This window comes from Haemorhous mexicanus, chromosome 36, assembly GCF_027477595.1.
Source record: "Haemorhous mexicanus isolate bHaeMex1 chromosome 36, bHaeMex1.pri, whole genome shotgun sequence".
NCBI classification, from domain to species: Eukaryota; Metazoa; Chordata; class Aves; order Passeriformes; family Fringillidae; genus Haemorhous; species Haemorhous mexicanus.
Window position 1 is genome coordinate 332,237 of NC_082376.1, and position 14,684 is coordinate 346,920.

Genomic DNA, 14,684 nt, shown 5'->3' on the forward strand with positions numbered 1-14,684 from the left:
GGGGTGGATTTTGGGGCTTTTGGGGAGGATTTTGGGGTTTTTGGGGAGGATTTGGGGGAGGATTTTGGGGTTTTTGGGGAGGATTTTGGGGTTTTTGGGAGGATTTGGGGTTTTAGGGAGGATTTTGGGGTTTTTTTGGGGAGGATTTTGGGGGTTTTTGGGAGGATTTTGGGGGTTTTTTTGGGAGGATTTTGGGGTTTTTTGGGGAGGATTTTGGGGGTTTTTGGGAGGATTTTGGGGTTTTTTTGGGAGGATTTTGGGTTTTTGGGGAGGATTTTGGGGTTTTTGAGGAGGATTTTGGGGTTTTGGGTAGGATTTTGGGGTTTTTGGGCAGGATTTTGGGGTTTTTTTGGGGAGGATTTTGGGTTTTTTTGAGGAGGATTTTGGGGTTTTTGGGGAGGATTTTGGGGTTTTTGGGGAGGATTTTGGGTTTTTTTGGGGAGGATTTTGGGGTTTTTTTTGGGAGGATTTTGGGGTTTTTTTTGCGGAGGATTTTGGGGTTTTTGGGGAGGATTTTGGGGTTTTTTTGGGGAGGATTTTGGGTTTTTTTTTGGGAGGATTTTGGGGTTTTTTGGGAGGATTTTGGGGGTTTTGGGGAGGATTTTGGGGGTTTTGGGGAGGATTTTGGGGTTTTTGGGGAGGATTTTGGGGGTTTTTGGGGAGGATTTTGGGGTTTTTGGGGAGGATTTTGGGTTTTTTGGGGAGGATTTTGGGGTTTTTGGGGAGGATTTTGGGGTTTTTGGGGGAGGATTTTGGGGTTTTTGGGGAGGATTTTGGGGTTTTTGGGGAGGATTTTGGGGTTTTTGGGGAGGATTTTGGGGTTTTTGGGGAGGATTTTGGGGTTTTTGGGGAGGATTTTGGGGGTTTTTTTGGGGAGGATTTTGGGGGGTTTTGGGGAGGATTTTGGGGTTTTTTTGGGGAGGATTTTGGGTTTTTGGGGAGGATTTTGGGGTGTTTTGGGGAGGATTTTGGGGTTTTTTTTGGGGAGGATTTTGGGGGTTTTTGGGGGAGGATTTTGGGGTTTTTTTGGGGGAGGATTTTGGGTTTTTTTGGGGAGGATTTTGGTGTTTTTTTGGGAGGATTTTGGGGGTTTTGGGGAGGATTTTGGGGTTTTTGGGGAGGATTTTTGGGGTTTTTTTGGGGAGGATTTTGGGGTTTTTGGGGAGGATTTTGGGGTTTTTTTGGGGAGGATTTTGGGGTTTTTGGGGAGGATTTTGGGGGTTTTTGGGGAGGATTTTGGGGTTTTTGGGGAGGATTTTGGGGTTTTTGGGGAGGTTTTGGGGTTTTTTTGGGGGACATTTTGGGGGTTTTGGGGAGGATTTTGGGGTTTTTGGGGAGGATTTTGGGGGTTTTGGGGAGGATTTGGGGTTTTTGGGGAGGATTTTGGGGTTTTTTTGGGGAGGGATTTGGGGTTTTTTTGGGAGATTTTGGGGTTTTTGGGGAGGATTTGGGGGTTTTTGGGGAGGATTTTGGGGTTTTTGGGGGGAGGATTTGGGGTTTTGGGGGAGGATTTGGGGGTTTTTTTGGGAAGGATTTTGGGATTTTTGGGGAGGATTTTGGGGTTTTGGGGAGGATTTTGGGGTTTTTTGGGGGAGATTTTGGGGTTTTTTTTGTGGAGGATTTTGGGGTTTTTTTGGGGAGGATTTTGGGGGTTTTTGAGGGGGATTTTGGGGTTTTTTTGGGGAGGATTTTGGGGTTTTTTTGGGGAGGATTTTGGGGTTTTTGGGGAGAATTTTGGGGTTTTTTTTGGGGAGGATTTGGGGTTTTGTTTTGGGGAGGATTTTGGGGTTTTTGGGGAGGATTTGGGTTTTTTGGGGGGATTTTGGGTTTTTTTTGGGGAGGGTTTGGGGTTTTTTGGGAGGGATTTTGGGGTTTTTTGGGGAGGATTTTGGGGGTTTGGGGGAGGATTTGGGGTTTTGGGGAGGATTTTGGGGTTTTTGGGGGAGGATTTGGGGTTTTTGGGCAGGATTTTGGGGTTTTTGGGGGAGGATTTTGGGTTTTGGGGAGGATGGTTTGGGGGGTTTTGGGGGGATGGATTTTGGGGAGGATTTTGGGTTTTTTGGGGAGAATTTTTGGGTTTTTGGGGTTTTTTGGGGAGGATTTTGGGGTTTTTTGGGGAGGATTTTGGGGTTTTGGGGAGGATTTTGGGGTTTTTGGGGTTTTTGGGTCTCACCTCGGCCGCGGGCGCTGTGGGACTGGAAGAACACGGCCTCCTTGTGGCCACACCTGCAGGGGACACCAACACACGGCCCCAAGGTGTCCCCAGGTGTCCCCAAGGCTCCCTGATGTCCCCAAGGTGTCCCCCCAGGTGTCCCCAAGTGTCTCCAAGGTGTCCCCAAGGTGGCTCTGACCTCCCCCAGGTGTCCCCAGCTGTCCCCAAGCTGTCTCTGACGTCCCCCAGGTGTCCCCAAAGGGCCCCAAGGTGTCCCCCAGGTGTCCCCAAATGTCTCCAAGGTGTCCCCAAGGTGGCTCTGATGTCCCCAGGGTGGCTCTGATGTCCCCCCAGCTGTCCCCAAAATGGCTCTGATGTCCCTCAGGTGTCCCCAAATGCCTCCAAGGTGTTCCCAAGGTGTCCCCAAGGTGCTCTGACATCCCCAAGGTGTCCCCCACGTGTCCCCAAATGTCTCCCAGGTGTTCCCAAGGTGGCTCTGATGTCCCCCAGGTGTCCCCAAATGTCTCCAAGGTGGCTCTGACATCCCCAAGGTGTCCCCAGGGTGTCCCAAATGTCTCTAAGGTGTCCCCAAGGTGGCTCTGACGTCCCCAAGGTGTCTCTGATGTGCCCAGGGTGGCTCTGATGTCCCCCAGGTGTCCCCCAGGTGTCCCCAAGGTGGCTCTGACGTCCCCAAGGTGGCTCTGATGTCCCCAAGTTGTCCCCAAGGTGTCCCCAAATGTCTCCAAAGTGTCCCCCAGGTGTCCCCAAATGTCCCCCCAGGTGGCTCTGACGTCCCCAGGGTGTCTCTGATGTCCCCCAGGTGTCCCCAGGTGTCCCCCAGGTGTCCCCAGGTGTCCCCAAATGTCCCCAAGGTGTCCCCAAGGTGGCTCTGATGTCCCCAGGGTGTCTCTGATGTCCCCCAGGTGTCCCCAGGTGTCCCCAGGTGTCCCCCAGGTGTCCCCCAAATGTCCCCCAGGTGTCCCCCAGGTGTCCCCAGGTGTCCCCAGCCCTCACTTCTGGCAGGGGTGATCCTCAGTGCGGGGCAGGGTCGGGTCCTGCGACACGTCCGCGATGATCTGGGTCACCCAGGTGTCCCCAAATGTCCCCAAGGTGTCCCCAAGGTGGCTCTGACGTCCCCCAGGTGTCCCCAGGTGTCCCCAAGGTGTCCCCGAGGTGTCTCTGACGTCCCCAAGGTGTCCCCAAGGTGGCTCTGATGTCCCCCAGGTGCCCCCAGGTGTCCCCAGGTGTCCCCAAGGTGTCCCCAAGGTGTCCCCAGGTGTCCCCAGGTGTCCCCCAGGTGTCCCCCAGGTGTCCCCAGGTGTCCCCAAGGTGGCCCCAGGTGTCCCCCAGTGTCCCCAGCCCTCACTTCTGGCAGGGGTGATCCTCTGTGCGGGGCAGGATCGGGTCCTGCGACATGTCTGCGATGATCTGGGTCACCAGGTGTCCCCAAATGTCCCCAGGTGTCCCCCAGGTGTCCCCAAGGTGGCTCTGACGTCCCCAGGGTGTCTCTGATGTCCCCCAGGTGTCCCCACCAGGTGTCCCCCAGGTGTCCCCAGGTGTCCCCCAGTGTCCCCAGGTGTCCCCCACCGGTGTCCCCCAGGTGGCTCTGACGTCCCCAGGGTGTCTCTGATGTCCCCCAAATGTCCCCCAGGTGTCCCCCAGGTGTCCCCAGGTGTCCCCAGGTGTCCCCCAGGTGTCCCCAGCCCTCACTTCTGGCAGGGGTGATCCTCCGTGCGGGGCAGGGTCGGGTCCTGCGACACGTCCGCGATGATCTGGGTCAGCTCGCTGCCACAAAGACCCAAAAACCCCACAGAATCACCCCCAAACCCCCCCAGACCCACCAGAATTCCCAAAACCTCCTCCCACCATGGACTCCCCAAGGCGTCGGCCCAAATTCCCCCAAAATTCCCGAAAAATCCCCAAAAATCCACCCAGGATTCCCTAAGAAAATCTCCAAAACTTCCCGGAAAATTCCCGAAAAATTCCCCCAAAATCCACCCAGAATTCCAGGAAAATCCACCCAAAATTCCCTAAAAATTCAAAAAAAAAATCCCCCAGAATTCCCCAAAAATCCACCCAGAATTCTGGGAAAATCCACCCAAAATTCCCCAAAAATCCCCTGAGATTTCCTCAAAAGTCCACCCAGAATTCCAGTAAAATCCACCCAAAATTCCAAAAAAATTCCAAAAAAATTCCCCCAAAATTCCCTAAAAACCCCGCCTAAAATTCACCAATATTCCACCAAAATTCCTGAAAAATTCCCCCAAATCCACCCAGAATTCCCTAAAAATCCACCCAAAATTCCCAAAAAATCCCCTGAGATTTCCTCAAAAATCCACCCAGAATTCCCTAAAAATTCCCTAAAAAATCCCCCAAAATTCCCTAAAAATTCAAAAAAATTCCCCCAAAATTCCCTAAAAATCCAAAAAAATTCCCCCAAAATTCCCTAAAAATCCACCTAAAATTCATCAAAATTCCACCCAAAATTCCCGAAAAATTCCCCAAAATTCCCCCAAAATTCCCTAAAAATTCCAAAAAAATCCCCCAAAATTCCTAAAAATCCACCCAAAATTCATCAAAATTCCACCCAAATTCCCAAAAAATTCCCCTAAAATTCCACCCAAAATTCAAAAAAATCCCTAAAAATTCCCTAAAAATCCACCTAAAATTCCACCCAAAATTCCCTAAAAATTCCCCAAAAATCCACCCAGAATTCCCTAAAAAAAAAAAAAAAATCCCCCAAAATTCCTAAAAATTCACCTAAAATTCACCAAAATTCCACCCAAATTCCCCAAAAATTCCCCAAAAATCACCCAGAATTCCCTAAAAATCCACCCAAAATTCCCAAAAAATCCCCTGAGATTTCCTCAAAAGTCCACTCAGAATTCCCTAAAAATTCCCTAAAAATCCCCCAAAATTCCCTAAAAATTCCAAAAAAATTCCCCCAAAATTCCCTCAAAATTCCAAAAAAATTCCCCCAAAATTCCCTCAAAATTCCAAAAAAATCCCCCAAAATTCCCTAAAAATCCACCTAAAATTCATCAAAATTCCCTAAAAATTCCAAAAAATTCCCCAAAATTCCCTAAAATTCCCCCAAAATCCACCTAAAATTCCACCCAAAATTCCCGAAAAATTCCCCCAAAATTCCCTAAAAATTCCAAAAAAATTCATCAAAATTCCCTAAAAATTCCAAAAAAATTCCCCAAAATTACCTAAAAATCCACCTAAAATTCCCACCCAAAATTCCCGAAAAATTCCCCCAAAATTCCAAAAAAATTCCCCAAAATTCCCTAAAAATTCCAAAAAAATTCCCCCAAAATTCCCTAAAAATTCCAAAAAAATTCCCCCAAAATTCCCTAAAAATTCCAAAAAAATTCCCCCAAAATCCACCCAGAATTCCCTAAAAATTCCAAAAAATTCCACCAAAATTCCCTAAAAATCCACCTAAAATTCATCAAAATTCCCTAAAAATTCCCCCAAAATTCCCCCAAAATTCCCTAAAAATCCACCTAAAATTCATCAAAATTCCACCCAAAATTCCTGAAAAATTCCCCAAAATTCCCCAAAAATTTCCCCCAAAATCCACCCAGAATTCCAGGAAAATCCACCCAAAATTCCCCAAAATCCCCTGAGATTTCCTTAAAAATCCACCCAAAATTCCCTAAAAATTCCAAAAAAGCCCCCAAAATTCCCTAAAAGTCCACCTAAAATTCCACCCAAAATTCCTGAAAAATTTCCCCAAAAATCCCCCAAAATCCACCAGAATTCCGGGAAAATCCACCCAAAATTCCCAAAAAATCCCCTGAGATTTGCTCAAAAATCCACCCAGAATTCCCTAAAAATTAAAAAAAAATCCCCCAAAATTCCCTAAAAATCCACCTAAAATTCATCAAAATTCCACCCAAAATTCCCAAAAAATTCCCCCAAAATTCCAGCCAGAATTCCCTAAAAATTCCAAAAAAATTCCTCAAAATTCCCTAAAAATTCCAAAAAATTCCCCCAAAATTCCCTAAAATCCACCTAAAATTCCACCCAAAATTCCAAAAAAATTCCCCAAAATTCCCTAAAAATTCCAAAAAATTCCCCCAAAATTCCCTAAAAATTCCAAAAAAATTCCCCAAAATTCCCTAAAAATTCCAAAAAAATTGCCCCCAAATCCACCCAGAATTCCCTAAAAATCCCCCAAAAAATCTTCCCAAAATGACCCCAGAATGCCCCAAAAAATCCAAAAATCCACCCCAAATTCCCCAAATTCCCCCCAAGGAATATTTAGGGAATATTTAGGAAATATTTGAGGAATATTTTTGGGATATTTTGGGAATATTTTAGGATATTTCAGAGATAATTCCAAAATATTTCAGAATTTTTTAGGAGATATTTTGGGGATATTTTGGGATATTTTGGGGACATTTTTGGGGTTTTTTGGAGATATTTTAGGAATATTTTTTGGGGACATTTTAGGGATTTTTTGGGAATATTTTTGGATATTTTTGGGGTATTTTGGGGACATTTTAGGGATATTTTTGGAGACACTTTAGGGATTTTTTTTGGGATATTTTAGGGATTTTTTGGGGATATTTTTGGGGTATTTCGGGACATTTTAGGGGTATTTTTTGGGGACATTTTAGGGATTTTTTGGAGATATTTTGGGATATTTTTGGGGGGTATTTTGGGGGACATTTTAGGGATATTTTTTGGGAATATTTTAGGGATTTTTTGGGAATATTTTGGGATATTTTTGGGGATTTTTTGGGGTATTTTGGGGACATTTTAGGGATATTTTTGGGGACATTTTAGGGATCTTTTAGAAATATTTAGGAGATATTTTTGAGGATATTTTGGGGGTATTTTGGGGACATTTTAGGAATATTTTCGGGACATTTTAGGGATTTTTTGGAGATATTTTGGGATATTCTTGGGAGTATTTTCGGGGTATTTTGGGGACATTTTAGGGATATTTTTGGGGACATTTTAGGGATCTTTTAGAAATATTTAGGAGATATTTTTGAGGATATTTTGGGGTATTTTGGGGACATTTTAGGAATATTTTCGGGACATTTTAGGGATTTTTTGGAGATATTTTGGGATATTTTGGGGAATATTTTGGGATATTTTTGGGGGTATTTTTGGGGTATTTTGGGGACATTTTAGGGATTTTTTGGGGTTATTTTGGGGTATTTTGGGAATGCTTTTGGAGAATATTTTGGGGACAATTCAGGAGATATTTTGGGGATATTTTGGGGACATTTTTGGGGTTTTTTGGAGATATTTTAGGGATATTTTTGGGGACATTTTAGGGATTTTTTGGGAATATTTTTGGATATTTTTGGGGTATTCTGGGGACATTTTAGGGATATTTTTGGGGGACATTTTGGGGATTTTTTAGAAATATTTAGGAGATATTTTTGAGGATATTTTTGGGGTATTTTGGGGACATTTTAGGGATATTTTTGGGGACACTTTAGGGATTTTTTGGGAATTTTTTTGGATTTTTTGGGGATATTTTGGGGCATTTTGGGGACATTTTAGGGGTATTTTGGGGACATTTTAGGGATTTTTGGGGAATATTTTTGGATATTTTTGGGGTATTTTGGGGACATTTTAGGGATATTTTTGGGGACATTTTAGGGGTATTTTTGGGGATATTTTAGGGATTTTTTGGGGATATTTTGGGGTATTTTGGGGACATTTTAGGGATATTTTTGGGGACATTTTAGGGATTTTTTAGAAATATTTAGGAGATATTTGAGGATATTTTGGGGGATTTTGGGGACATTTTAGGGATTTTTTGGGGTTATTTTGGGAATATTTTGGGAATATTTTTGGAGATATTTTGGAGACAATTTAGGAAATATTTTGGGGATATTTTGGGGACATTTTTGCGGGTTTTTTGGAGATATTTTAGGGATATTTTTGGGGACATTTTAGGGATTTTTTGGGAATATTTTTGGATATTTTTGGGGTATTTTGGGGACATTTTAGGGATATTTTTGGGGACACTTTAGGGATTTTTTGGGAATTTTTTTGGATTTTTTGGGGTATTTTGGGGCATTTTAGGGATATTTTTGGGGACATTTTAGGGATATTTTGGAGATATTTTGGGATATTTTTGGAATATTTTGGGATTTTTTGGGGATATTTTGGGGTATTTGGGGGACATTTTAGGGGTATTTTTGGGGATATTTTTGGGGTATTTTGGGGACATTTTAGGGATTTTTTGGGAATATTTTGGGATATTTTTGGGGGATATTTTTGGGGTATTTTGGGGACATTTTAGGGATATTTTTGGGGACATTTTAGGGATATTTTAGGGATATTTTTGGGGACATTTTAGGGATATTTTTGAGGACGTTTTAGGGATTTTTTGGGAATATTTTGTGATATTTTTTGGGAATATTTTTGGGATATTTTGGGGACATTTTAGGGATTTTTTGGGAATATTTTGGATATTTTTGGGGATATTTTTGGGGTATTTTGGGGACATTTTAGGGATATTTTTGAGGACGTTTAGGGATTTTTTGGGAATATTTTGGGGATATTTTTTGGGGATATTTTTGGGGTATTTTGGGGACATTTTAGGGATTTTTTGGGAATATTTTGGGATATTTTTTGGGGATATTTTGGGGTATTTTGGGGACATTTTAGGGATTTTTGGGAATATTTTGGATATTTTTTGGGGATATTTAGGGTATTTTGGGGGACATTTTAGGGATATTTTTGAGGACATTTTAGGGATTTTTTGGGAATATTTTGGGATTTTTTGGGGATATTTTGGGGTACTTTGGGGACATTTTAGGGGTATTTTTGGGATATTTTGGAAACATTTTAGGGATATTTTTGGGAATATTTAGAGATATTTTGGGTTATTTTGGGAACATTTTAGGGATGGTTTTGGGAATATTTTGGGATATTTTTGGGAGTATTTTGGGATACTTTGGAAACATTTAGGGATATTTTTGGGATATTTTGGGGACATTTTAGGGATATTTTTGGGAATATTTTGAGGACATTTTAGGGATGTTTTGGGAATATGTAGGGAATATTTTGGGGTATTTTGGGGACATTTTAGGAGTATTTTCAGAGACATTTTAGAGATTTTTGGGAATATTTTGGGGACATTTTAGGGGTATTTTGGGGATATTTTAGGGATTTTTTGGGGATATTTTGGGGTATTTTTGGGGACATTTTAGGGATATTTTTGGGACATTTTAGGGATTTTTTAGAAATATTTAGGAGATATTTGAGGGATATTTTGGGGGATTTTGGGGACATTTTAGGGATTTTTGGGGTTATTTTGGGAATATTTTGGGAATATTTTTGGAGATATTTTGGAGACAATTTAGGAAATATTTTGGGGATATTTTGGGGACATTTTTGGGGTTTTTTGGAGATATTTTAGGGATATTTTTGGGGACATTTTAGGGATTTTTTGGGAATATTTTTGGATATTTTTGGGGTATTTTGGGGGACATTTTAGGGATATTTTTGGGGACACTTTAGGGATTTTTTGGGAATTTTTTGGATTTTTTGGGGTATTTTTGGGGGCATTTTAGGGATATTTTTGGGGACATTTTAGGGATATTTTGGAGATATTTTGGGATATTTTTGGGAATATTTGGGATTTTTTGGGGGATATTTTGGGGTATTTTGGGGACATTTTAGGGGTATTTTGGGGATATTTTTGGGGTATTTTGGGGACATTTAGGGATTTTTTGGGAATATTTTGGGATATTTTTGGGGGATATTTTTGGGGTATTTTGGGGACATTTTAGGGATATTTTTGGGGACATTTTAGGGATATTTTAGGGATATTTTTGGGGACATTTAGGGATATTTTTGAGGACGTTTTAGGGATTTTTTGGGAATATTTTGTGATATTTTTTGGGAATATTTTTGGGATATTTTGGGGACATTTTAGGGATTTTTTGGGATATTTTGGGATATTTTGGGGATATTTTTGGGGTATTTTGGGGACATTTTAGGGATATTTTTGAGGACGTTTTAGGGATTTTTGGGAATATTTGGGATATTTTTTGGGGATATTTTGGGGTATTTTGGGGACATTTTAGGGATTTTTTGGGAATATTTTGGGATATTTTTTGGGATATTTTTGGGGTATTTTGGGGACATTTTAGGGATTTTTTGGGAATATTTTGGGATATTTTTTGGGGATATTTTAGGGTATTTTGGGGGACATTTTAGGGATATTTTTGAGGACATTTTAGGGATTTTTTGGGAATATTTTGGGGATTTTTTGGGGATATTTTGGGGTACTTTGGGGACATTTTAGGGGTATTTTTGGGATATTTTGGAAACATTTTAGGGATATTTTGGGAATATTTAGAGAATATTTTGGGTTATTTTGGGAACATTTTAGGGATGGTTTTGGGAATATTTTGGGATATTTTTGGGAGTATTTGGGATACTTTGGAAACATTTTAGGGATATTTTTGGGATATTTTGGGGACATTTTAGGGATATTTTTTGGGAATATTTTGAGGACATTTTAGGGATGTTTTTGGGAATATGTAGGGAATATTTTGGGGTATTTTGGGGACATTTTAGGAGTATTTTCAGAGACATTTTAGAGATTTTTTGGGAATATTTTGGGGACATTTTAGGGGTATTTTGGGGACATTTTAGGGGATATTTTTGAGGACATTTTAGGGATTTTTTGGGAATATTTTGGGATTTTTTGGGATATTTTGGGGTACTTTGGGGACATTTTAGGGGTATTTTTGGGATATTTTGGAAACATTTTAGGGATATTTTTGGAATATTTAGAGAATATTTTGGGTTATTTTGGGAACATTTTAGGGATGGTTTTGGGGAATATTTTGGGATATTTTTTGGGAGTATTTTGGGATACTTTGGAAACATTTTAGGGATATTTTTGGGATATTTTGAGGACATTTTAGGGATATTTTTGGGAATATTTTGAGGACATTTAGGGATGTTTTTGGGAATATGTAGGGAATATTTTGGGGTATTTTGGGGACATTTTAGGAGTATTTTCAGAGACATTTTAGAGATTTTTTGGGAATATTTTGGGGACATTTTAGGGGTATTTTGGGGACAATTTTAGGGATATTTTTGAGGACATTTTAGGGATTTTTTGGGAATATTTTGGGATTTTTTGGGGATATTTTGGGGTACTTTGGGGACATTTTAGGGGTATTTTTGGGATATTTTGGAAACATTTTAGGGATATTTTTGGGAATATTTAGAGAATATTTTGGGTTATTTTGGGAACATTTTAGGGATGGTTTTGGGAATATTTTGGGATATTTTTGGGAGTATTTTGGGATACTTTGGAAACATTTTAGGATATTTTTGGGATATTTGGGGACATTTTAGGGATATTTTTGGGAATATTTTGAGGACATTTTAGGGATGTTTTTGGGAATATGTAGGGAATATTTTGGGGTATTTTGGGGACATTTAGGAGTATTTTCAGAGACATTTTAGAGATTTTTTGGGAATATTTTGGGGACATTTTAGGGGTATTTTTGGGGACATTTTAGGGATATTTTAGGGATATTTTGGGGATATTTTAGGGATATTTTGGGAGTATTGAGGGCTATTTTTGGGGCTATTTGGGGCCATTTGGGGAGCACTCACTCCACTTCGTGCGTGATCTTGTTGACGTAGATGCAGCTGTTGTCGGCCTCCTGCTGGTAATCACAGTTCCTGCACTGGGACAAAACTGGGATCAACTGGGAGGCACTGGGAGGGACTGGGATGGGACTGGGAGGGACTGGGATCAACTGGGAGGGACTGGGATGGGACTGGGATGGACTGGGGTAATCACAGTTCCTGCACTGGGACAAACTGGGATCAACTGGGCGGGACTGGGAGGGGCTGGGAGTGACACTGGGAGGGACTGGGAGGGGACTGGGATCAACTGGGAGGGACTGGGATGGACTGGGATGGGACTGGGAGGGGATTGGGATCAACTGGGAGGGACTGGGATGGACTGGGGTAAACACTGGGATGGACTGGGATGGACTGGGAGGGACTGGGAGGGGCACTGGGAGGGACTGGGATCAACTGGATAAACTGGGAGGGACTGGGATGGACTGGGATGGACTGGGGTAATCACAGCTCCTGCACTGGGACAAACTGGGATCAACTGGGAGGCACTGGAGGGACTGGGAGGGGGATTGGGACGGACTAGGATAAACTGGGAGGGGACTGGGAGGGACTGGGACAAACTGGGAAGGGACTGGGATGAACTAGGAGGGCCTGGGGTAAGCACTGGGAATGGACTGGGATCAACTGGGAGGGGATTGGGAGGGACTCCGACAAACTGGGAGGGGATTGGAACAAACTGGGAGGGACTGGGAGGGGACTGGGAGGGGACTGAGACAAACTGGGATGGACTGGGATGAACTGGGAGGGCCCGGGACAAACTGGATGGACTGGGGGCACTGGGAGGGGCCTGGGGATGAACTGGGACAAACTGGGAGGACACTGGGAGGGACTTGGACAAACTGGGAGGGACTGGGACGGACTGGGATGAACTGGGAGGGGTCAGGGTCCAGTCCCAGTCCCAAACTGGTCCCAGTTGGGGCACTCACAGCGTAGAGCAGGATCCGGTTCTCCTTGTCCTCCTTGGGGTACAGCATGTTGTTACTGGGCAAACTGGGATTACTGGGAGGCTCCGGGGGGGAAATTCCCGCCCTTTTCCACCACAAATTTCCCCCTTTTCCACCACAAATTTACCCATTTTCCACCACAAAATTCCCAATTTTTTCCCCTCAAAATTCCCAATTTTTCCACCCACAAAATTCCCCATTTTCCACCACAAAATTCCCCATTTTCCCCCTCACAATTCCCTGCATTTTTCCCTCACAATTCCCGGGTTTTTCCCTCACAATTCCCAATTTTCCCCCTCACAATTCCCTGCATTTTCCCCCTCACAATTCCCTGTATTTTTCCCTCACAATTCCCAATTTTCCCCCTCACAATTCCCGGGTTTTTCCCTCACAATTCCCAATTTTCCCCCTCACAATTCCCTGCATTTTCCCTCTCACAATTCCCGGGTTTTTCCCTCACAATTCCCAATTTTCCCCTCACAATTCCCGGGTTTTTCCCTCACAATTCCCAATTTTCCCCCTCACAATTCCCTGCATTTTCCCCCTCACAATTCCCGGGTTTTTCCCTCACAATTCCCAATTTTCCCTCTCACAATTCCCTGCATTTTTCCCCCTCACAATTCCCGGGTTTTTCCCCACAAAATTCCCAATTTTCCCCCCTCACAATTCCCTGTATTTTTCCCCTCACAATTCCCTGCATTTTTCCCCTCACAATTCCCGGGTTTTTCCCTCACAATTCCCAATTTTCCCCCTCACAATTCCCTGCATTTTTCCCTCACAATTCCCGGGTTTTTCCCTCACAATTCCCAATTTTCCCCCTCACAATTCCCAATTTTCCCCCTCACAATTCCCGGGTTTTTCCCTCACAATTCCCAATTTTCCCCCTCACAATTCCCTGTATTTTTCCCCTCAAAATTCCCTGCATTTTTCCCCTCACAATTCCCGGGTTTTTCCCTCACAATTCCCAATTTTCCCCCTCACAATTCCCTGCATTTTCCCTCTCACAATTCCCGGGTTTTTCCCTCACAATTCCCAATTTTTCCCCTCACAATTCCCGGGTTTTTCCCCACAAAATTCCCAATTTCCCCCCTCACAATTCCCTGTATTTTTCCCCTCACAATTCCCTGCATTTTTCCCCTCACAATTCCCGGGCTTTTCCCTCACAATTCCCAATTTTCCCCCTCACAATTCCCTGCATTTTTCCCTCACAATTCCCGGGTTTTTCCCTCACAATTCCCCATTTTCCCTCTCACAATTCCCGGGTTTTCCCCTCACAATTCCCAATTTTCCCCCTCACAATTCCCTGTATTTTCCCCCTCACAATTCCCGGGTTTTTCCCTCACAAAATTCCCAATTTTCCCCCTCACAATTCCCTGTATTTTTCCCCTCACAATTCCCGGGTTTTTCCCTCACAATTCCCAATTTTCCCCCTCACAATTCCCTGTATTTTTCCCCGCACAATTCCCTGTATTTTTCCCCTCACAATTTCCGGGTTTTTCCCTCACAATTCCACATTTTCCCCCACCACAATTCCCGGTATTCTTCCCCTCACAATTCCCGATGTTTCCCCCCAAAAATCCTGATATTTTCCCCTCACAATTCCCTGTATTTTTTCCCCCTCACAATTCCCTGCATTTTTTCCCCTCACAATCCCCGTTTCCCCTCACGACTCCCGGTGTTCCCCTCACGATTCCCGCCATTTCCCGCTGCACCCCGCCTGTCCCCCCCGCCTCTCCCCGTGCACCCCGGCGCATTCCCGCTGTTTCCCCCCCCCCTCATTCCCGGTGTTTTCCCGGTGTTTTCCCTCACCATTCCTGGCAGAACCGGATCCCCACGAAGCCCGGCTCGTACGCGCCGTCCCCGTCCATGGCTGCGCGGACGCGCCCCTTTCCACCTCCTCCCTCATCCCATTGGTCAAATCGCCTGTCAATCAT

General features: G+C 43.4%; 1 protein-coding gene across 13 annotated transcripts in view; it reads right to left on the reverse strand.

The window, feature by feature from the left end:
* The window catches only part of POLR2I (RNA polymerase II subunit I), a 21,763-nt gene extending 7,094 nt beyond the window's left edge, over positions 1-14,669 (reverse strand). For 10 of the 13 annotated variants that reach the window (XR_009490106.1, XM_059872520.1, XM_059872513.1 and 7 more), the window contains exons 1-3: positions 14,560-14,653; positions 12,733-12,835; positions 11,774-11,847 (exon numbers count right to left, since the gene is read on the reverse strand). Coding sequence is in view for 12 of the 13 variants with exons in the window: in XM_059872520.1 (XP_059728503.1) it covers positions 11,774-11,847; positions 12,733-12,835; positions 14,560-14,618 (236 nt within the window). In the remaining variant the exon portion in view is untranslated. Of the gene's footprint in view, positions 1-3,862; positions 3,938-11,773; positions 11,848-12,732; positions 12,836-14,559 lie in introns of all 13 variants that reach the window. The other 3 variants (XM_059872524.1, XM_059872521.1, XM_059872523.1) reach the window with 3 other exon arrangements.
* Between the last annotated feature and the right edge of the window lie 15 nt (positions 14,670-14,684).